Here is a 23,635-nt window from a genome sequence, read left to right as displayed (position 1 = left end):
TAAAATCTAAAGAGATTTATTCATATTAAAAATTCTCAAAAACTTACTACTACTTGATAGATAGCGTGATGTCATTAAATAATATAATTTAAGGAATTATTCACATGAATTACAAAATCGTGGTGTTTATCTATAAATACCTAACTACTTAAATAATATTTACAAAATGGGCGATTACAAAACTTTCATGGTAACTAGATGAAGAAAACCTCTGGAATGTTAAGAAGCTTAAAAAAAATAGTTCTTGATCATAACAATCCGTCTGTTGGTTTAGTTCGAAAAATGATGTATTCGTGTTATTTGCAGGTGTACTCTTCCGTCCTTTCACTACATGTATCACAGTTCACATAGCAACACCAGTGAAATTTGCATCTACACTGCCAACTTCTTGTGTATTGGTGAGTGTTGTACCCTCTTCCGCAGCACATGAGGTCACATCCGTCGGTCCCTGAAACATTGATAAGTCGATAAGAAAAAGATATTCATAAAATATTTGAATTGAATATTTGTTGCGGGGATATATTCAATAACAAAGTTATGAAGCTTGTTCCGTAAACGAATATATTTCACTTGTGTATATTCTTCAGAAGAAAATACATGAAATCATGATGAAAATGCCCCTTGAGACCATATACAGGTTGTCCCGTAAACCGACGTCAACCCGGCGCATGCTGATAGCTCAGGTCATGCCCGACCAGAATTACAGAATTTGATTTTAGTTAAAATGTCTCAGTTTTCGAGATACCGACAGTTTTATGATAATCATCAAAATCTACACCTTAGTTATTGTTCTGAGTGCCACAGCTACAAATGTTGGTGTTTTTTGATTCACTTTTCGATCGAAAATTAAAGACCGATCAGCCTACCCAACATAACCAAAGATTTTCCCAAGGTACCTATGGTATTAGGTATGCTAAGGAAAATGGAAGAGTTCCCACTTTTTTATTTTTTCAAATTTCGTCATCCACCTCTGATTGTTTCTGCTGTGAAAAATTATATCAGACTAACTCGGCATTTTTCGCCAAAAGTTAGCTTTTTAAGTAAAATTTTCGATAAAATATCATTTTCGGCTTGGCACAATGAGAACAAACAGACTTTTTTCCTGTTCTCAGACCTCAAAAGAATGCTCGCTGTAAAGAAATATAGCGCCAATGAAGAAGTAATCGCCGAAAGTGAGGCCTATTCTGGGATGAGCAAGGTATAATATTCATTGATTACCTCCAATAGGGCCAGACCATCAACATCGATTATTATATAGGATTATTGGATCGTTTAAAGGATGAAATTGTTGAAAAACGGCCCCATTGGAAGAAAAAAAGATGCTATTTCATCAAGACAATGCGCCGTGTCGCAAATCAATGAAAACAAAGGCAGAATTGCATGAATTGGGCTTCGAATTGCTTCTGCAGCCACCGTATTCGCCAGATCTGACCCCAAGCGACTTTTCCTGTTCTCAAATCTCAAAAGAATGCTAGCTGGAAAATATTTAGCGCCAATAATAAATAATAATAATAATAAATAAGTTTATTGAAGCAGAAAAAACACAACAAAAAACAGTTTCTGAAATACGATCAATTTGTAAGGTACGCATCAATAAACAAATTACAACCCACAAAAGTATATACTTGTTCGTGGGGGAGTAATATAAAAATCATAAACTCCAAAAAAAAAATGAAAAAGTAGTCGCCGAAAGTGAGGCCTATTTTGAAGCGAAAGACAAATAGTACTACAAAAATGGTATCGAAAAATTGGAGGATCGCTATAATCGATCGCTGTATCGCCCTCGAAGGCAACCATGTTGAACAATAAAATCGAATTTTGCCAGAAGAAAGTGTTTTACTATGGTAGACCGAGGACTTTTCACTTGTCCTGTTATACTATTGTATACATTTCTGTTTGTCTAGCAAATATGAAAGAAATAAACATTAAATGTACAAAAAACACTCCATGATAATTATTCGTTTCATAATTCACAAGGGGGATCCAAGAATTTTGGCGATATGTGAAAATCTAAGGTTTATGAGGTAGAGAAATATACAAATAATATTTATAGTACTTCATTATTTATCTTGTATAGCAAAAATAGCGTATAAAACTCTAATGTACCTAATGGTTATTAATACACTCGCAGAAATCATAAGAAACTCGCCTTCAGCTCGTTTGGTCTCCCGGTTAATGCTCTTGTATTAATCACCATCATTACATGATAACTAACTAATTTTTCAAAAAAAAAATTTTTCTTGGATATTTCTGCACGCCTGTAAAGAAGATTGTCAAAAAAGTACCACATGACCCACTTTCCTTATTCAAAAAATTTAGAGGGTTGATGGGGACGACACAGGGTGCAACAAAAATCCTTCAAATATGCATAAAAATTTGGTTGAAGTAAAACAAAAATTATACTATTATGGAGAACAGGAGAACTAACCTCTTGAAGTCCTATTGCAAGATCTACCAACTGTCCCCAGCGATCCAGAAGCCAAGTCCCTCTCGCAATAATTTGGCGACATCTGCAGAAATACCAAATCCGACTTTTTAGGGAGCTTCTTGATCGGAGTTTTCCCCTTCTTAAGTACCAAGTGAATTTTTCGTTTCGTCCTAGCTCTTTCGATCCCTCGCTGACTCGTACTAGAGATTGCTGATGCTACTGGCCTCGCTCTGTAATACTTCTTCATCAAGTGATCGCCTATCTCCCTGAATGAGGGTAGGGTCTTCCAGCAGGTTTTCATCGTGCAACTTCCTGACACCCCATGACACTTGCAGTCTGTTATTAGGTTCTGCTTCACTGCCTGAAAAAAAAATTAGGAGATAATATCAATGTTTCCGTGATTTCAGTAATCCGAAATAATAATATATCGGGTGTTCCAAGGTGAGTGGCCTATTAGATTATTATGGAAACTATAGATGGTAAAGATTTCAAATTTTGTGGATAGATATTTGGCCATGTAAGGTACATTTTTAAAATAATTTCACATTTCCAGTGTTGCCAGATGTACGACAATTTGGCAACAACTTTGTTATTTTAAATGGGACATCCGGTATTTCTATTTTTTTTATGATACTCCATAAAATATTAAATCTATTCACTCTTACTTTTCCATCCCTATCTTTAACGGTTTTTGAGTTATTAATTATTTTTCGAAATTTTAGATCAAATTGCCGTATTACGAAAATGACTCTAGTTCGCTCAATATTTGAGATTTAAGTCAGAAATTTTGCAAGTTGTTAGATATTGATCTGATCTGTGTCACTGCTTTTGAATTATGGTTGTCAATAATACAGGACGGACCAAAAAAAATCATCATTTGCCAAGTTACAAAATTGTAAAAAAGTCTATTTTTTCAAATTAGACACCTAGTATATTTTTAAATTTTTGGAATCAGTACAACACACTCTACAATTTTCCTTTTCTTGTCCCTATACATATCTCAACTAGATTCCGAGTTATATGGCGTATATCTTTCTTGAGCCATTATTTATAGAAAAATCTCGGAACAAAACACCTGTTAGGCAATAATTGTTTATTTTGACATTTATGGATTGAATATATCGATCTATGAACGACATCGAGAAAATAACAATACAAAAGAAATTAATGCTTATTGAATCAATGTGAAATCTAATAAACGCATACCTATAACTCGGAATCCAGTTGAGATAGGTATAGGGACGTGAATAGGAAAATTGTAGAGTGTGTTGTACTGATTCCAAAAAATGAAAAATATACTAGGTGTCTAATTTGAAAAAATAGACTTTTTTACAATTTTGTAACTTGGCAAATGATGGTTTTTTTTGGTCCGTCCTGTATTATTGACAACCATAATTCAAAAGCAGTGACACAGATCAGATCAATATCTAACAACTTGCAAAATTTCTGACTCAAATCTCAAATATTGAGCGAACTAGAGTCATTTTCGTAATACGGCAATTTGATCTAAAATTTCGAAAAATAATTAATAACTCAAAAACCATTAAAGATAGGGATGGAAAAGTAAGAGTGAATAGATTTAATATTTTATGGAGTATCATAAAAAAAATAGAAATACCGGATGTCCCATTTGAAATAACAAAGTTGTTGCCAAATTGTCGTACATCTGGCAACACTGGAAATGTGAAATTATTTTAAAATGTACCTTACATGGCCAAATATCTATCCACAAAATTTGAAATCTTCACCATCAATAGTTTCCATAATAATCTAATAGGCCACTCACCTTGGGACACCCGATATACACCTTTTCCAATTGTAGTTCAGAAAATCAAAATTCAATTTCAGAAAAAGGAAACATGGAACATGTTTTTCAGAATAGGAAAGTGTAATTCAGAAAAAAAATTCCTGAAAAACGAAATTGAAATTTAGATAAGGAAATTGAAAAACAAAGTTATAATTCAGAATAGTAAATTGAAATTCAGAAACAGCAAATAGTTTCAGAAAAGGAGAATTGTATTTCAGAAGTTATCGATTCAATTTCAGATAATGTATAATGTGAATATGTAACAGAGAACAGTACCGAATATGAGGTACCAGTACATAGGCGTGCAACTTCGCTTCCGCCGTTTTTTTCCGGAATTCGAGGCTTTATTGTAAAAAACTGGTTATACATTTCAAAGTAATGTCCATCGCTGGCCACTACTTCCTCCCATCTTTTGGGCTGCGTACGAATCCCGTGTTGAAAAAACTGGTCATTTTTTGAGGCGATCCATGAGTAGATACAATTTTTCACTTCTTCATAAGATCGGAAGTACTGGTCAGCCAGGCCGTGTGTCATTGATCGAAACAAGAGATAGTCCGAGGGAGAAACGTCTGGAGAATACGGCGGGTGGGATAGGACTTCCCATTTCAACGTTTCCATATATGATTGACCACTTTCGCAACATGGGGTCGAGCATTGTCATGCTGTATTGTCTTTCAATGCAAGAATGAAACGCATTAATTGCATTCGATAACGATAACCTGTGATTGTTTCAGTCGGTTTTAACAACTCATAATACACCACGCCGTGCTGGTCCCACCAAATACTGAGCATGACCTTGGAACTGTGAATATTCGGTTTGACCGTCGACGTGGAAGCATGGCCGGGGTATCTCCTTGATATTATGCGCTTGGTATTGACGTAATGAACCCATTTTTCGTCTCCAGTCCCAATGCGATGCAGAAATCCCTTACGTCTTTGCCTTGCAAGCAGCTGTTCAAAAGCAAACAAACGCCATTCAAAATCTCTCGGCTTCAACTGGTACCCCACCCATTTTCTTGTATCTGAATCATGCCTATGTCTTTCAGGCGTTTTGAAATGGCTTGTTGCGTCACTCCCAATGATCCTGTCAATTCTTGTTGCGTTCGACAAGACTCTTGATCAAGTAATGCCTCCAATTCTGCATCATCGAAAACCTTCTCTCTTTCACCGTGATGCTGGTCTTCGACGCCAAAATCACCGTTCTTGAAGAGTTGAAACATCACTCGACACGTTTTTTCACTAATAGCGGACTCACCCTAGGTATTTTGGAGCATTCAATGAGCCCCAGCCGTAGATTTCTTCATATTCAAGCAGAAAATTGAAACCTTCCGCGAATGACGAGAATTTGGCCCGTAAGCTGAAATGTTTACTAATCGAGAATAACTTTAAGATGCAGACACAAATCGGCTAATATTTCGATAGCGTTATGTTTACAAATAACTTAGCTTATTGTAGGACATATACGATCTATTTATTCCGACTACTACTACCCATCTTTTGCAAAACGGCGGAAGCAAAGTTGCACACCTAATAAAAATCCCGAATTTTTGTATCATTCCATAGGAAGTTTAACAGCTGATCGAATCAATTCAACGAAAATTCGTAAGAAAGACTCATGTTCACGCCACAAAAACAAGATTAGCATATATTACTCAGGAAAATGCTGATACAGTCAAGTTCCAGCCTGGAGCGAATAACTTCATCGTTAAGTGGAAATAATGGGTCGTAATTCAAAGGAACAGCCACCTGAGATATGTAATTTGGTGGAGTGCTCGTCACTTCTAGAGACTGTAAACGCTAGATTCCTCTGAAGCGAATCGACGGCAGTCGGTTGTGGTATTGCGCTTTAATAGGCTCTAATAGTAGGATGCGAAATCTTCAAATTATGCCTTTCGGACGCTTTGCTAATTTTGTCTACAGGTATGCCGGAGAGTGGATCCGCAAAAGTCACGCTAGAATAGGTGAAGCACCTCTGGTTGTCTCGAACATTGTCTTGTTCCTAACTATCATATTGAGATTTTTTCATTAGGAATATGAGGAGATTCGAATGGTGCTATAGGAGATTGGAATGGAATTGAACTGAAATGTAAGGGCTGTCTTTTCGAGAGCTTGAGAACTTTAAATAATAATACAAGACAGAAATATTGTTGGAATTAATTTTAATTATTACGATTAATTTTTCAAATAAGATTTTTGGCATATGTCTGCCGTGACTGCGAGTTATATAGTCCATTCGATCAGTCCAAATTTTCACTACTTTTTCCAATAAATCTGGACATCAATGATGGCTTCAATATTGACTTCCAATACTTCCAGAGTTGCTGATTTGGCAGCATACACCAATGACTAAGCATAGTAATCCAGAGCATTAATTCACATGAATGAGGGGGTCAGTTAACAGGAAATGAAGCTGTACCCAATTTCATTTTGCTATAATTTGATCGGGGTAAGCATGGCAAGTTGCACCGTCTTGTTGGAACCAAATGTAGTAAATGTTCAGCTGATTTATTTTTGGGAACAATTAAACCGTAAGCATGGCTCGATAGTGCTCGACAATCACCTTTACCGCAGTTCCTTTCTTTTTTCGAAAGAAGTAAGTATCGATGATGCCGCCAGTGTGTAAACTGCACCAAGCAGTTATTTCAATGGATGAAATGGCGGGTTGAAGATTTTCTTTGCTCCATATTTGACAATTTTGCTTACTGACAGAGCCATTCAACCAGAAATGAACTTTATCTATGAATACAAAATTCTTCGGTAAAAATGCTTTTCTTGGGCCAGTTTCAAATAAGCCGAATCGGCAAAAACGGTCATTCGGCTATAATTTTTGCACAAGCTGTATTTTCCACGTAGTCGAAGGACAAAGGCCAACAAGTTGAGAACGGTGACATATCGACATTTCAGCGTCTTCTTCAACACTTCGCGGTACAGCAGCAATAATCTTTTCGGTAGTCCCATTTCTTTGACTTGTTGGTGGTTTTGAATTAAGAAGAGTGAACTCAGTTGCAAAAACGATCAAAGACTACACGTTGCTTGCTCACTAGGCATGTCGGCCGTAAAGTGCACTATGAACTTCGCGAATATATTAAGTTTTTCAAAGTAAATTTCCATAAGTTGAAAGCGTTGTTCTGATGAAAAACGATTCAAGATGAATTGCCGGACCTTACCGAATAGAAATGTCAACCATAGACAACTGCCATCGAAACTTCTCATGCAGCTATTATAAAAAAACACCCGTTATTTATCCAGCCCATACTATATTGTTCGATTATGAGTAAGAGTGTGATTTTTGTGACGAGACTGAATGTTTGGCAATATGAGTCAATTTCAGTCGTGCCTCAAATAAGTAGTTCAGCAAATAACTAAATATCAGAACGATAAGCATATTTCATCGATCGGAGACATCGATCTTGGTAGTTCTTTAGGTTCGTGAAGCTTTTCGCATTTTTAACCATCTCTTCATTAAGCGCTCTATAGCATCATCACAATGAATGCACTTCTCGAATTTTGAACCGCCTCTCCAACTAAAATATTTAGAAATTTTGAATTTTCATGGTACGTTTCGATCTCAAATGCCGCAGTTATTTACATTAATAGACAAAATCCAATTAGGGGTTCCGTAAATATGGCCTTTCGAAACTTCCTTTCTTGGTTATTTGAAAACAACCCATTCGTACACAATGAAATTTGGCATTTTTATGTGATATGACAGTTTTAAGCTCCATGTTTCTCGCATAACCAGAACCATAAAAAATTCAAGATGAATATCGACAAAAAATTAGCCACTATTTTCGTGACCACTCAACCGGTTGAGATTTTGCGTGTTTATTGGAAATCACAGGTTGAAGCTCCTTGCAAAATTTCAAGTTCATCGAGTTTTACTAGAACTATAAAAAATTCAAGTAGAATATCGATAAAAAATTACCTAATATTTCCGTGACCACTAAATCTCTCAATATTTACGTGACCAATGAACCGACGGAGTTGATATTTCGTGTGTTAAAACTAAACTTACATTTCCGTGCAAAATTGCAACATCATCAGAGATAATATTTCTATAATATTAACGTTTATAGAATTTTCTATAAATCAGAAGCTGCATTCAGATTCCGTCAAGCAAAATTCCGATGTTGGAATAGTGAATAAAACATGGAGTGTATCGAATTTATGAGATGCTACCTGAAATAATTGTGATTTTACCATTTATAATTGTGGTTAGTAAAGGTCTGAAGTTCAACTATTAATAACTTTCCATGTTTAATTTAACATCACTTTTTCATCTGGCCATAACCTGAAGTTTTGTACGTTTTTCTAAGTTACTTTATGGGTGTAGAACATTCAGCACTCAAGGTACAAAAAAACTAATCTACAGAGGTGGCACTGTAATGTAAGTTTACGAACAGTGTTTCAAGCAACTGTTAATGTATTGGCAGCACTAACCTTTCTTCCTGCCTTATTATTATGGAGATTCATCAAGCTCCTCTCATCACCTTCGAGCTCCCTGGCATCCATGAATTTCCTTGCAAATTTCATTCCGAAATTTATGTCTACACTACATCCACCCCATTTCCATCCAGATGGGGTTGGTTCTCTCGGCTTGGGACCTGGTGCACAGCCGCAAGCGGTGATGTTTCCACGTGCACATGCCGCTGTTACAGCGTAAGCCACCCCAGCACTGGATATGGCGTACGTAAATGCAGCTTCTCTAGAACCTAGAATTAAAAAACATGTTATCAATATCGATCACATATTCTGTAGTGTTAATTTTACAGATCTCTTGTATTCATTGACCCTAATGATTTTTTTTATCGAAAATGTATTAGGTTCGATTTAGTAGAAGTCCAGACTAGTTCGGAACTGGACGATGCATGCTGATTTAAACATTGGCGTTGAATTATAAACAAACGTCAGAACTCTGGTTTTGGACAGTCAAACCAGTTGGTGTAAATGGCAAGTGGGATTTAAAATAAATAAATAAAATAAATAAATAATATTTTTATTCAGAGAAGCAGGATTATAATGTGCCTGGCAATCTTGACATCAATGGCAAAGACAAGCAAGATATTCAACTCAACCCCATGATTTCATTGTCATTTTGAAGATAACTAATATCATTATGTTTATCTCATAGAAGCCCTCGTCTCTATTGGTTAAAAATGGAGACAGACGATTTTCATGAAACTTTGTTGAAGCGAATACTTGGTGCCCGGTTCGGACTCTAAGGAGAATGTATAAGAATCTCCCAACCAAAATCCTGGAGCTTATGGCGAGTCACTATCGATGTATGAGGCCTGACGTTGTCCCAATAGAACCCCAATTCCTCTCCTATTGGCCAAAACTAGCCGCTTCAGGGCGATTTCATCCTTCAAAAAGTCCTATTGTTGACAGTACAGTTCCGTTATATATTTTTGAAATCAGGAAAAATCAAGCTTTCAAAAAATGGCACATAAATCTAGTGTTCCTATCTGAAAAAACATAACTTTGGGTCATAGCTTCGTAATTAAAAACCCTTTTGAAAAGACAAGTACGCCACTGGATTCTACGTGAAAAAGTGCCTGTAAGATGTTTTAATTTCAGAGCTCTATCATTAGTATAAGCGGAGATATAAATGTTTTTCGATATCGCAATTTTTCCAATTCTCGCTTATAATTCGAAAAGAAAAGAAGGCGGCCAAAAATGAATACTACTCCTGTTGGTTTCTCAGAAAAAGAGACCGAGAAAAGGGTATCAGATTTTGTCTATCTCCTCTGGTTTAAAAGTTGAAGTGCTAAAACATCGAAATTTGCCCACCCTGTACATGTCTTGAGGAGCTTGTTTGTAGTTCATATCTTCATAAAATTAATAAATAATTAGAAGTCCTGATTCAGAGGTCGATTTGTATGAATAGAATATCATATTTTAATTCCGCTCTCCAATATCTAACGACAAATAATTTCTTTAAGACATTGCACTCATTAATAAGCTTGATTTATTCAATACATCCATAACTGAAATTAGACTTGTCTGATCTCCATAGGTTCGCATTATTTTTCTGCCAGATGTTATTAACTAATATATTCATTATGACATGATATTATTAATGGTGTGCCTTTCGAACAGTAATGCTAGTGTTCCCACCCATTCATTAATTTCGTTAATAACGTAAGAATATAATTGAGTAGGTATTGTGAATTCATATCGACAATAAAACCTACCTATTGCGTCGTCCTTTCATTTGCAGAATCAAATGAAGAACGCTAAAATTAATATTGAATCATCACTACAAACTTCCATCGTTCCCAGATTCATAGAATTCAATGAAAAAGTCGATCTCAAAGTGGAATCGATCAGACAGAAAATAATAATGAGCTCTAGGAAAAAATTCCATACCTCTACTTTGTTTGGAACTTTGACTCTTATTATTAGTCACTCCTAGAGTTTACGTTGTGAAATGTCAGGAATCAAAAATTATAATGAAGGGAATCTTTCTGTCTGTATTCTAGAGCTTTTCTCGGAAATTAAAATGAATACTGACTGACAAAGAAACTGCAACATCCAGAAGGAGCTGTTTAAATTTCAATTTTTTTTGAGTAAAATATAGATAGTATAGCAAGGAGTACATGATTGAAATATGGAGAAACAAGTTTACAATTTTTTCAATAAATTTATGATTAATGTGTTTGTCCACCGCTATTATCTATACACTTCCCAACACGTCTCGACTTTGATACAATAATATTTCTTCTTGAGGGGTACTATCCCAAGCTACCTGTACTTCATGTCTCAGAGCCGCCAAAGTCCGTGAGGGCTGTGGTAAATTTCCAAGCCATCTAACCATGATGTCCCAAACATGCTCTATGGGCGTAAGATCGGGGGATCTGGGCGGCCATGGCAAAAGATTCACATGGGTCACTTCGAAAAAGTTTAAACTAACTCTGGCAACATGAGGTCGGGCATTATCATGCTGAAATATTGGATTCTAGAGCCGGATAAGGTAAAGGAGAACATATGGCTCCGCTATTTCTTGAAGGTAACGCAGCGCTTCCATGTTACCTCGAATAAAGAATAAAGGTGGTCTACTTGCATGTGCTATAGCACCCCATACCATAACGCCTACTGTCCGGTGTACATGACGTTCAACATCAAACTGAGGTTCACGTCTTTATCCCGACGTCGTCTAACCCTTCGTCCGCCATCGTGTGCACCCAAGGAGAATCGAGATTCATCAGAAAAGACGACCTGATGCCATTCCTCATTCCAATGTTGACGTTCTCTGCACCACTGTAATCGTTGCCGGCGATGCTCAACCGTCAGAGGTAACACAAGATGGGGTCGATAATGCTATAGTCCAAAATACCTCAGCCGACGGTAAACCGTTCGGACAGTCACAGGATGGCCTTGTTCTCCTCATCAGCCAAAGATCGAGTTGTTACAAATTTGTCTCTAATGGCCATAAGTCTCAGACGTCGAACTTGAACTTCATTACTTCATTTGTGGCTCTTCGACGTCCGGTGCCTACTCTTCTTCGATTTTGGGCATGATCAAACCACGCTTGACAACATCTCATGAAGGCAGTTGGATATCTGTTCATATGACTAGCGATTTCTCGAAATGACAACCCCGCCTCCCATAGACCAATAATTCGAACTCTTTCAAATTCACTTAGCTGGCGATGAATTCTGCGTACACGTGCTGTAGGCATTTAAACAACAACTAAACATGGACTTTGGATTTCCTCGAACAGCTGGTTTGTTGTGAAATTAAAAAAACTTGCAAGAAATTACTACAATATTCGATTAACTAAAATTGTTCACAAGAAAAAACCTTCACGATTTGTTTCTACAAATTCAATCATTTACTCCTATCTATATTTTACAGAAAAAAATTTAAAATTTAAACAGCTCCTTCTAGGCGTTGCAGTTTTTTTGTCAGTTAGTATATTTATATTATGTTCAAAGGTATGATGTTACTAGATACAATGCTCTTGAATTCTATGATAACATTCCTTCATAAATTCAGCCAAAAAATTTTTCTTGACGCTGAATTATATCTATAAATTTCTAAACAAAAGAAGAGTGCTAAATTATAGGTATCTATAAATTTCGAAGAACAGTGAGTGTGAAATCCAATCACAAATATTTACCTAACAGTTAATTCGAATATGGTGAGAGTTGAACAAACTGATACAACATCACCATGAATTATCCCAAGATGTATTCCAAGATACAATATCGTGTTAATCATTCGATGAAATATGAATTATCCATTCCATAAATTTATTTATGGCTTGTGAAACCAAATGATGGTGATATCGTGTAATCAGGTATCTTGTTTCACATTAGCGAACGTACTGCAGATTTGATTTATTGCTAACAAGTTCTCTGAATTACATTCTCCAATGTAGAAAAAGTTGTGTCGAATAGAATTATTTATTTTTCTGTTATTATTTTTCTAGTGAATTATTGACGTGTCGATGGATGTTGACGGTACTGGCATTTCATTGGAATTGACATTTGATGACAGGATATCAATGAGCTCGCTATATCGCATCGTTTTACTAATCCAGAACTCAGAGTTTTAGGCTCATTAGATATATTGATGTGTCCCCTCGCCACATAAGGTACAGAACTGTGGATTTTCAATGCATTTTTGACTATATTGAGGGTTAGAACGACCCCATTTTGAATTCAAATTCTCAAAGAAAAAGAGGGTAGGTATATTACGGTCAAATAAAAAAATGCGAGCAAAGAATGTTCCATGATCCACTGGTCCATTGCTACTGAAATGGTATACCATCCCGGAAAAAACATATGCACCATCAGGCTTGTTGGCGTTCGCTTTGCTAAACGTTCCCGAATTGTATTGCCACTTGGGGATTGTTTTTCTTTTCAATTATCCGATCCGAATGTTGATTTCTATGAATGGAATGCAAAATATACGAGAAACGATTTCATTTCATCATTTCCAACTTATCCTTCTTAGGACGAATAAGAAAATTATTTCATACCACATTCATTGTAGGAAAAGTGAGTGCTCTCATATTCTGAATTTTTCGAATTGCCTTTGAATTTGAGTACTTCGAATAGGTTAAAGAAGATAAGCCCCATAATTTTAAATTATTCATTCATTTTTTATGCACTGGAAATACCTACAATGGACTAGTTTAGTGATGTTGATAATACTATATTTGACATGATAGAATTAAAATATAGAGCAAAACTGATAAATCAGTGAAAAATTTTGAAAAGCCATCAATAAATGACTGAGAAATAGATCATTTTAATTTACGTATTTTAGCGCGGAACGTCTTTGGTCTGTGACGTCACGGCACTTGCCATAAATTACATTTAAATACTTAGCCGCGCCAAGGCTCTCGCGCCGTTTGTAGTTGTACAGTGTAGTTTTAACTCGAGTTTTGTTTTTATGTCACCATAATGGAAGAAGGCTTCATGAAAGGACAAAGTAACAATTTGCCTAAAATAGATATATTCGCAGTGATTTATTTATGTGAGGAGTAAAATGTAAAAAGGGAAAAAAGTAATTTATATGTATGTATATAGTAAGTTATTTCAGCCATCGTGTAACGAACAAAACACGACACGAACGGCACAAATGATTGTACACCAATGAATTCGTGAGCACTCTGCGAATACCAGTCGTCTAGTGTGTGACGTCACGCCACTTACACGTACTATGAAATTATTCTTCCAAGCGCAACTTCAAAGTCCCATAACTTTTTCTTCCACATTTTTGTTTCATTTCACTTAAATTTTTAGAATTAATCCTCAACAAAAAAATGAAAACTAGTCCATTGAAGTGTCGGACATCAGATGGAATAGACTCAATAGAAACGATTATATTCACTGATTCGATAAAATTTCAGAAGAGATGCCTTCAATTTTTTCATCGCTCAGTAAATCCCGACCCCGATTACCCAATATTAATTTTTTGCATTCTGCAGAGTAAGCTTCTTTTAGGGCGGCAAATCTGGCCTCTGCCTAGAGCGATAGTTTGGCTAGCGACAGCCCTGAATAACACTTATTAATCCATTGTTTTAAAAGCAAATTATTTTCCTCATCAAGAAAGTGTGTTTTATCAATATCCGCAACTCGTTTTTATTCATTTTTCAAACAACAGTAAATATAGCGTCATCTTGTAGTACCTTCAACATCTCGAACCAAACTTTTCGTTCTGAAATTTCGAAAAGCATTTTTTTCAACTTAATATTAACGAGAAAAAGAAGTGATATGGCATTTGGTGTCAAATGTGAGCGAGGCCTTATTGAGAGTTATGTGTTATCAATCGAAATATTCAGATGAGACACATTCAAAACTGTGTTTACCGTATTTAGAATTGAAAAAATGTCATGACTAAACGATCTCAGCTCTATACTCAAATCCTTCAGTTTTGTAAAACACAAAAAACTTTCATGTGAACTTCTCATCGACCAACTTAATAAAAGATCAAGGTATGATAGACATGATTCATAAAATGAGGCGTTTGTGGGTTGAATGGGGATGCTAATGCAGCGTTTAATGATGGTTTCTTGTTGAAGAAGTGCCGCCAAGACATCCATTCTCTACCTAAGGCGTGACACACAAGACCATACTTATCACATATCATACATTTGGTTTCTTGAAAAGATGTACGTTCTTGGATATGTTATTAGGAAAGTACACATCCAGTTTTGGAGAAGGGGTCTTCGGAGGTAATCCTAAGGTTGTCCAATATTCATTGGTCACTTCGATTTGATTTCAGGAAATAGTGAATTAAATTTACATCAGTTATAACAATGGAGGTGAAAGGTTCAATTTAAATAAAATATTGATTAATGCAAGAAATTTCCTCGGTTATCTTTGAAGAGGTACTATTCATCGAATTGAACAGTATAGAGATAATATTGATTGCAATTTAAAATAAAAATCATGTAGGTACCTACTCTAGATTGAATACAGCTGAGCAAGTACATACTGTATATTTGTTTCTCATACCTACCGCATTTAAAACAAATAGAAGATACTCTTTTTCAATATTTATCACCTATAGTGTCTCCAACTTATTAGCGATGTGCATAATAAAAATCATATTGTAGTATTGACACACCTGAATCCATGAAAATGTTAATCTCTACTGTGAATCACACAGTGTTGTTTTAATTATTTTTTCTTTCGCAGTTTTATTGTCGATTGTCTGGACAGGATAAATTTGTGATGAAGCCTCTTCATTTTAGTAACATCCATTGTTCTCAATTGTAAGTATACCAGGGGAAAAATATGGGCCAGCTTATTGACGTGATGATTATTTCATGTAAACATTGATTATGAACATATATGATGATTATTTTGTTGTTTCAATCATAATACATTAATAAAGGTCCTTGAATTTTATAATTTAAAGTAGTCATATATCGATTGGGGTCATCATGATTCAGAAGATGAAATTAAATTGTTATTCCAATTGCAAATGTTGATTTGCTTATCCATTTCATAGAAGAGTAATAGAAGATTTTCTTTCGATTAGCTCCTTTCACTCAGCTCCATTCGGTGTTCTAGCATGCAAGATAGTGAAATGAATATACAAGTTGTGAGTTTGTGAATTCAGTGAGTTTTTGGAATATTGGATACTGATGGGGAAAAATTATATTGAAAAATACAAAAATTCTTCAACGTACATCTGTCTTTATGTTAATTTAGATATTCAATTTATTAGCCGTTCACTGTCTTTGTATAGTTTTGGATAATCCATTTTTCTTTCGGTTGGTGTTGATATTTTGTATTTCTAGACAAAAAAGTATATTCCGTAAAGATATATCAGATAGTGAAGGTTCTGGCACAATGCTACACAATGCCAATGTACAGGGTGGGCAAATAAGCGAGGTAAGCGGCTTTACCTCAGGATCCACTCATCTTAGAGACTTGCGGTAAAGAAAACACACTCTGGAAATTGTTTTGAAATTCATATCTCTACCGCTAGGGGGCGTTATAGCTATCGTCGAGTAGAAAAATGAATTTTCCTCGAAAATGTTTCATATAAAGTTGAAGAAAAAATATCATCACTGTAATCCTTGGAAAATTCTCTATGTTTTAGAATTGTCACTTTCGATTTTATGACATCAAATAAGGGTAGGGGAAAGGGAGAAATCTGTCAGATTGAAATGCCTGTAACTCAACATTTTTGAGCAAATCAGATCTCGTCTGAGGGATAATATCTTTTCGATTTTATATTCAAATATACTCATGATAAATTTGTTTTTGCTGCTTTCGATAGGGGCGCTAAGCCAGCGGTTCATTGTTTTGTTCATTTCACTCGCCGAAAGAAGATATTCTTCAACTGATGCACTGAAAAGCCGAATTGTGTTTTTAGGTTCTGACAAAAACAGAAATCCCATCAAATTTGTATGAAAAAACCAGAAGGTCCCAAAGCGATAGCTTCATGCGTTCTGGAGTTATGGCCGAAAGGAGAAGCAATTTGGTTTTTCAGTGCATCAGTTGAATAACATCTTTTTTTGGCTATAACTCCAGAACGCCTGAAGCTATCGCTTTGCGACCTTTTGATTTTTTTAATACAAATTTGATGGGATTTCTGTTTCTGTCAGAACTTAAAGACACAATTTGGTTTTTCAGTGCATCAGTTGAAGAATATCTTCTTTCGGCCATAACTTCAGAACGCCTGAAACTATCGCTTTGCGACCTTCAGGTTTTTTCATGCAAATTGGATAGAACTTCTGTTTCTGTTAAGAAAATCCTAATATTACATTTGAAATTTCGGAGTAAAATGAACAAAACAATGAACTTCTGACTCAGCGCCCTCTATCGAAAGCAGCAAAAACAAATTTATCAGGAGTATATTTTGTCCTCAATCAACAAGATATTATCCCTCAGACGAGATCTAATTTGCTCAAAAATGTTGAGCCAAACTGAATTAACAGGCATTTCAATCAGTCAGATTTCTCCCTTTCCCCTACCCTTATTTGATGCCGTAAATTCGAAAGTGACAATTCAAAAATATAGAGAATTTCTCAAGGATTACAGTGATGATATTTTTTCTTGAACTTCATATGAAACATTTTCGAGTAAAATTCATTTTTCTACTCGACGATAGCTATTACGCCCCCCAGCGGTAGATATTGATTTCAAAACAATTTCCAGTGTGTTCTCTTGCACACTTTAGTGGTAAAAATTTTTACTGCAAGTCTTTACGATGAGTGAATCCTGAGATATAGCCGCTCACCTCGCTTATTTGCCCACCCTGTACATCTGACGACATAATAGTAGGTACGTCAATTTTACTTTAAAAAACCAACCACATTTCAATATTCGTATTCTCAATGATATCAAAGTTGGTATCATCTGGTGTTGATAATGAATCATTCAGTTTCTATTTTCCGTATTCAATTGCACAATTGAATGAAAGTGGAACTCTAGAAATTATGAATGATGGACATGGAATAACGAATAATGAGAGTTCTAGTTCAAACTATTTGATTAAATCACGTCAAAAAAGACACATCATGTGTCAGATGCATTAGGTACAGAAATGTCTACAAATGAAAATATAACCAGCATTCGATTTCATCGGCCTCCTGAAAGATTGACACTCTTCAGTATCTGTTGCCCATGTCTGAGACCGAAAAAATTAACATGTAGGGCTAGCGATATTGCTCTTCTTATGTACGATAAAGATGAACCCCATGAATATGTCCTGGAGAAATTGGTGATAAAAAGGATACCACTAAGACTGTTTGCCGTTGAAGAAGACTTGAAGGAGTACGCAGAGAGTGTTAAAGGAGAATCAAAAACTACTTGCGAGAAAGAAGTAGGCGTCACAAATTTCGAGGAAATACAGTCTGTTCAGATTGAGGAGGTTAAGGAGGAAACACCTACCGAAAATCAGCCGGATGTGAAATTGGTAAGAATTTAATACTTTCGTAATAATCACGGTTGATACCACTAGCTAGATAGAATGAGGTTTTGAAGAACTTTTATGAATAACTATTTCCAAAAGCAACCATCAGCCAATTTTACTTGTATCAGTTATCCTACACGCATACTATTTTCTTATGAATATCCACAAAAATTTACCCAAAATGTTCGTTACCAAGTTGAGACTTTGCGGTGAATGAATCTGCTGATAACATGTAACTACAAAAACTCAAATATCTCTAAAACGATTCAATTTTTTGAACTTGGATAGGAGTACCTTTTTCATGTAATTTTCTTCGCTCTATCGAATGCTTCTATTTTCTCGTCAAAACGAATAAAACAAAAGAAGTTGCCCCAAAAAAATTATGACTCACCCACTAAAACACCTTTTATAACAATATCAGAAATGTAGAAGTCCAATAAAAATTTTATTTTAACAGCATACATTTATGCACGGAAGTTCAATCTGGTGACGTTCACCGATTAGAAGTTATGCGCAGAATTTTTTTTATTTTGTCAACTTTGGAAGGATATATTATCTCTCTTAATATGCATTTTGAGCCATAAGTTTATTCATCGAACTGTACTTATTTTTCAATGTAGCGAGTGTTTTTTTTTCGAGGTATATAACTTTAAGTTGGCATTACTGTTCAAGATGGCGACCGATTTAACAGCTGTCAAGAGATTTATTCTCAGTTTGGTTTGGCAGTGGAACTAATCCTCAAGTGTATGTCGAAACAACGTTACATCCAGAAAAACTGACTGTTTGGTGCGCTTTATGGGCTAGTGGAATCATTACTTCTTCAAAAACGATGATGGTCAGAACGTTACAGTCATTGGTGATCGGTATAGAGCCATGATTACTAACTTTTTCATTCCTGAATTGAACAACCATGATGTCCAGGAGCTATGGTTCCAACAAGACGGCGCAACATGTCACACAGCTCGTGCCACAATCGATTTATTGAAAGACACGTTTCGTGACCGCCTAATTTCACGTTTTGGACCTGTGAATTGGCCTCCAAGATCTTGTGATTTAACACCGCTAGATTACTTTCTGTGAGGCTATGTAAAGTCAATGGTCTATTCGGATAAACCACAAACCCTTGACCATTTGGAAGACAACATTCGCCGTGTTATTGCCGATATACGGACACAAATGTTGGAAAAAGTCATCGAAAATTGGACGTCCGGATTGGATTACATACGAGCCAGCCGTGGCGGTAATATTCCAGAAATCATATTTAAAATGTTATGCCACAAAATTATCTTGCGGATAAATAAAATTCATGTCAATCGAATAATCCATCGTTGTTTTATTGCAATTTAAAGTTCTATAGCTCTAAAAAAAAACACCTTTTACTATCACCCCCAGTAAGCTCGGTACACATTTGTGACTCACCCTGTATATTTATGGAATTCTGAACAAAGTGATGGAAATATCGATTTTGGGTTGCCTGATATTTAATCACAGTCAATGAAAATGAAACTTATTGGGTATTAGATAATTAATTACTTATTCGAATTTATTTGAGTGGTATCGAAATGGGAAACATTTCTTAGAAAGAGTCCGTCAACTCGCAGGAGTTAAAAAAAAAAGTCAAGAAGTTCGGGTTCGAGAAGATAGTTTTTCCTTAAGCGAAGGAACAGAAGTGCCGAGACAATATTTATAATCAGGATAGTTTTGAGAAACTGACCAAAAGAATAAATTCAGAAAGAGTGTGATAAAGAAGTGAGAGTGACGTTCAAGTAAGGTTAGGTTAGGTTAGGCGATTTAGTTGCAGACGAGTGTCATCTTGAACTTTTCTGTGCAAGTTTAACCATAATTAAGCATCGAGGGCAAGCAAATAATTAATTAAAAAAAAAAACCTGTTCCCAAATGGAAATACTTGACAACACTATGTTCTTTCTGTTGTGCAATACACTTCCTTCCTTATTGAAGGAGATAGAATTAACACATGAGTTTAAAACCGAATGAATCCCCTTGATCAGAAGGAAACTGATCTTCCAATGATCACAAGAGGAGAATGGTCAATACAAATACTCCAACTCCAACTCAAACATTTATTTTTTCCCTAAATTATCTTAAATGTTGATATGCAATTTACTATTATATTATTATTAACCTTCAAGGACGCTAAGAAAGAATCACCAGAAGAGACTGTGAAGACCGAAGACAACCAAATGCTGACGGAAGCTACAAGCGGCAATTCCCTCAGGGTCAACTGCAACACCCCGGTCGACGACTTTCTCGTATCGAAGCTCAGTTTCGGCTGCGAACCACTTACGGAACCCAAATCCGGCGAAGAGCTGGTACTACGCACCATAACCGCCAACGAACAAGACGGTTTGGTGACCGAGGTCGATCAGCGGATCGCCAAGATGTCGCCAGATTTGGAGAAGACGATCAACGTGCTCAAGGCCGTCAAACCTAGGCCGGTCAGTACGAAGGGAGGCACGCCTATGCCCATTAAAAATCAGAGGAGGCTGAGCTCCAGGAACGTAGAGCAGGAGGGTATCATCACCAAGGGAGATTATAACTACATGCCGTGTCCGAAAGATAATCCCCTGCAAGGTAAGAACAGTAACTATAGGTTTTTTAGTGCACTAGTTTTTGCGAAATAGATTCAGTTCGATTGATATATGTAGCACTGGTATGGTGTCAGGAGCTTTTTAGCGCTCGTTCATCCGACCATTCAAGCTATACATATATATCTTTCCCAATTGTAGTTCAGAAAATCAAAAGTTCAATCTCAGAAAAGGCAGCATGTATTTCAGAATAGGAAGGTGTATTTCAGAGATGAAAAATTGGATTTCTGAATAGCTGATTTAATTTCAGTGAAACGATATTGAAATTCAGATAAGGGTGTTGGAATTCAGATGATCAAAGTTGTTATTCAGAATAGTGAACTGAATTCCAGAAACAGCAAATTATATTTCTGGAGAAGAAAATTCTATTTCAGAAGTTATCAATTCAATTTCAGATAATGTACATGGGCGTACAACTTTGCTTCCGCCGTTTTTTCCAAATTCGAGGCTTTATTGTACAATACTGGTTATACATTATATGATTTATGAGTATTGTCCATCACTGGCCATTACTTGATCAAAACAAGTGATAGTCCGAGGAAGCAACGTCTGGAGAATACGGCGGATGGGCTAGGACTTTCCATTCCAACGTTTCCCAAGTATGTCTTAGCCACTTTCGCAACATTGGGTCGAGCATTGTCATGCTGTAAAATCACTTTATCATGTCTCTCATTGTATTGCGGCCATTTGCCTTTCAATACTTGGCTCAAACGCATTAATTGCGTTCGATAACGATCGCCTATGATTGTTTCAGTCGGCTTTAACAACTCTTAATACACTACGCCAAGCTGGTCCCACCAAATAATGAGTATGACCTTGGAACCATGAATATTCGGTTTGGCCGTTGACGTGGAAGCATGATCGGAATATCCCCATGATTTTCTGCGCTTGGGATTATCGTAATGAACCCATTTTTTTTCTTCAGTTACAATGCGATCCAGAAATCCCTGCCGTCTTTGCCTTGAAAGCAGCTGTTCACAAGCAAACAAACGCCGTTCAACATATCTCGGCTTCAACTCGTACGGCACCCAATTTGCTAGTTTTGAATCATTCACATGACTTTCGGGCATTTTGAAATTGCTTCTTGCGTCACTCCCAATGATCCTGTTAATTCTTGTTGCATATGACACGAGTCTTGATCAAGTAATGCCTCCAATTCGGCATCTTCGAAAACCTTCTCTCTTGCACCGCCATGCTGGTCTTCGACGTCAAAATCACCGTTCTTGAAGCGTTGAAACCATTCTCGGCATGTTCTTTCACTAATAGCGGCCTCACCATATGTATTTGAGAGCATTCGATTAGCCTCAGCCGCAGATTTCTTCATATTAAAGCAGAAAATTAAAACTCGTAAGCTGACATGTTCAATCGAGAATAACTTAATGATACAGACACAAATCGACTAATATTTCCATGGCATTATGTTTACAAATACCTAAGCTTATTGGGTAATATCTACGATCTATTTATTTCGACTACCGCTTACCGCTACAGCCACCTATTGCAAAACGACGGAAGCAAAGTTGTACACCTAAATTTGCGGTTCTGTTAGATGAAATAGCACAAATAATACAACTAATACAACCATTCCTGGTGTAAGTAGAAAGTTTTTCAACTTTGGGAACCAGTTATGTTTTCGAGTGGTGTTCTCTCCTGTTTGTTCATACGATGATCCCAGGATTCCAGAATATTTATTTAGTTCAACTTCAATTCGCTTTAACTTTTACTTTATTCCAATATTTTTAGTGTTCTTTCTAGTAATTTGATTAGTTAGGGATTTCAATATAATGTCGCCATTATATTTAGGTAGAACTCATCATTGTACTCTCTAGTGGGAGTTTTACAGGTTCCACTTTACAATCGTTTGTTAAATATATCCAACTAACCAACTGTTTTTTTATTTTAATTGAACCTTTTTTTTTTCATATTTTATCTTGAAATACGCTTAACTCATTATTTGATTATTCGAAAAAATTTGAGTATGTAATTGCATTAGATGATCTTAATAAGGACTATCGAGTAGGGTGGTTAACAGAGAAGTGAAGCAAACCATAAAAACTCCACACAACTCATTTGCTACACTATTTCTAAACTGCTCTAATGTTTGTTATTTGCATTTTCCATTTTTGTTTTGCAGGCATTCACTATACATTGAACAAAACCACATTCACTCCAGTAGTAGAAGAAACATCAAAGAGCATCCTAACCGACCTTCAATTAGAAAACACCATAGACCAAGTTTCCAGAATAAAAACATCTCTGATGGTCGAAGAAGCCACGACAAATTACGAAGATGCTACTGTTCTGGCAGGTCAAGACGATGCTAGCACACTTCGTCCATCCATGTTCAACGTGGACATACACTCCATGAAGGATATTTCAGACGAGGAAGATTACATAAGAAGCGACTATTCTAGCGACTCCACGAACTACACTAGAACGTTCGGTTCTAGGCGTTCCAGGAAATTTTTCCACTCGCCACCTCAGAAGCGGAGAGCTGAATTTAGCAACACTAATTTTTCTGTTTATCACGCAGACGTTTCGCATAGGTATGGGAGGAGGTTTCCATCGTCGAAGAGCTCGAAGAAACGTAATTTGAAATGGAAGATCGTCATAAACAACCACTCCAAAGAGGTAACGGTGCCTTCGACTAGTACGTCTGAATTTCAATTGATGTCGAGTAGCAAGTTTCAGTGTGAGCATTTGATGTCTAAGAGTGGTATATCGTACTGATTTTGATTTATATTTTTATTGGGGCGATTTATTGGCGATTTATACAGAAAAATATTAAAGTATATTGCGAATTTAAAAGTGAAGTTTTTAATTTTCAAATAATACCTTGAGTGAACATAACAAACGTTCATACGCAATTTTACTTCAATTTCCCCAACATGGTTAGATTACGTTGTCGGA

General features: G+C 36.2%; 2 protein-coding genes across 2 annotated transcripts in view; one reads left to right on the top strand and one right to left on the bottom strand.

The window, feature by feature from the left end:
* LOC123684900 (protein Wnt-7b) overlaps nt 1-23,635 on the bottom strand; it is a 117,746-nt gene continuing 94,111 nt past the window's right edge. The window contains exons 4-6 of the mRNA XM_045624406.1: nt 8,676-8,947; nt 2,429-2,789; nt 1-448 (exon numbers count right to left, since the gene is read on the bottom strand). Of these exons, the coding sequence (XP_045480362.1) occupies nt 297-448; nt 2,429-2,789; nt 8,676-8,947 (785 nt within the window). The 3' untranslated portion in view covers nt 1-296. The remainder of the gene's footprint in view (nt 449-2,428; nt 2,790-8,675; nt 8,948-23,635) is intronic.
* Nucleotides 17,675-23,529, top strand: LOC123684891. Its single transcript, XM_045624397.1, has 3 exons — nt 17,675-18,122; nt 20,270-20,711; nt 22,860-23,529. Exons 1-3 carry the CDS (start codon nt 17,751-17,753, stop codon nt 23,453-23,455), a joined length of 1,410 nt encoding a protein of 469 aa, XP_045480353.1. The 5' UTR covers nt 17,675-17,750; the 3' UTR covers nt 23,456-23,529.

This window comes from Harmonia axyridis, chromosome 1, assembly GCF_914767665.1.
Source record: "Harmonia axyridis chromosome 1, icHarAxyr1.1, whole genome shotgun sequence".
In the NCBI taxonomy this organism is placed as follows: domain Eukaryota; kingdom Metazoa; phylum Arthropoda; class Insecta; order Coleoptera; family Coccinellidae; genus Harmonia; species Harmonia axyridis.
This window is presented reverse-complemented; position numbering and strand designations above follow the sequence as displayed.

Coding starts and splice junctions, on each gene's coding strand:
- LOC123684891 (XM_045624397.1), top strand. CDS start 17,751: ATGTCTACAAATGAAAATATAACCAGCATTCGATTTCATCGGCCTCCT. Junction 18,123..20,269: donor ATCAGCCGGATGTGAAATTG/GTAAGAATTTAA, acceptor TTAACCTTCAAG/GACGCTAAGAAAGAATCACC. Junction 20,712..22,859: donor GAAAGATAATCCCCTGCAAG/GTAAGAACAGTA, acceptor TTTGTTTTGCAG/GCATTCACTATACATTGAAC.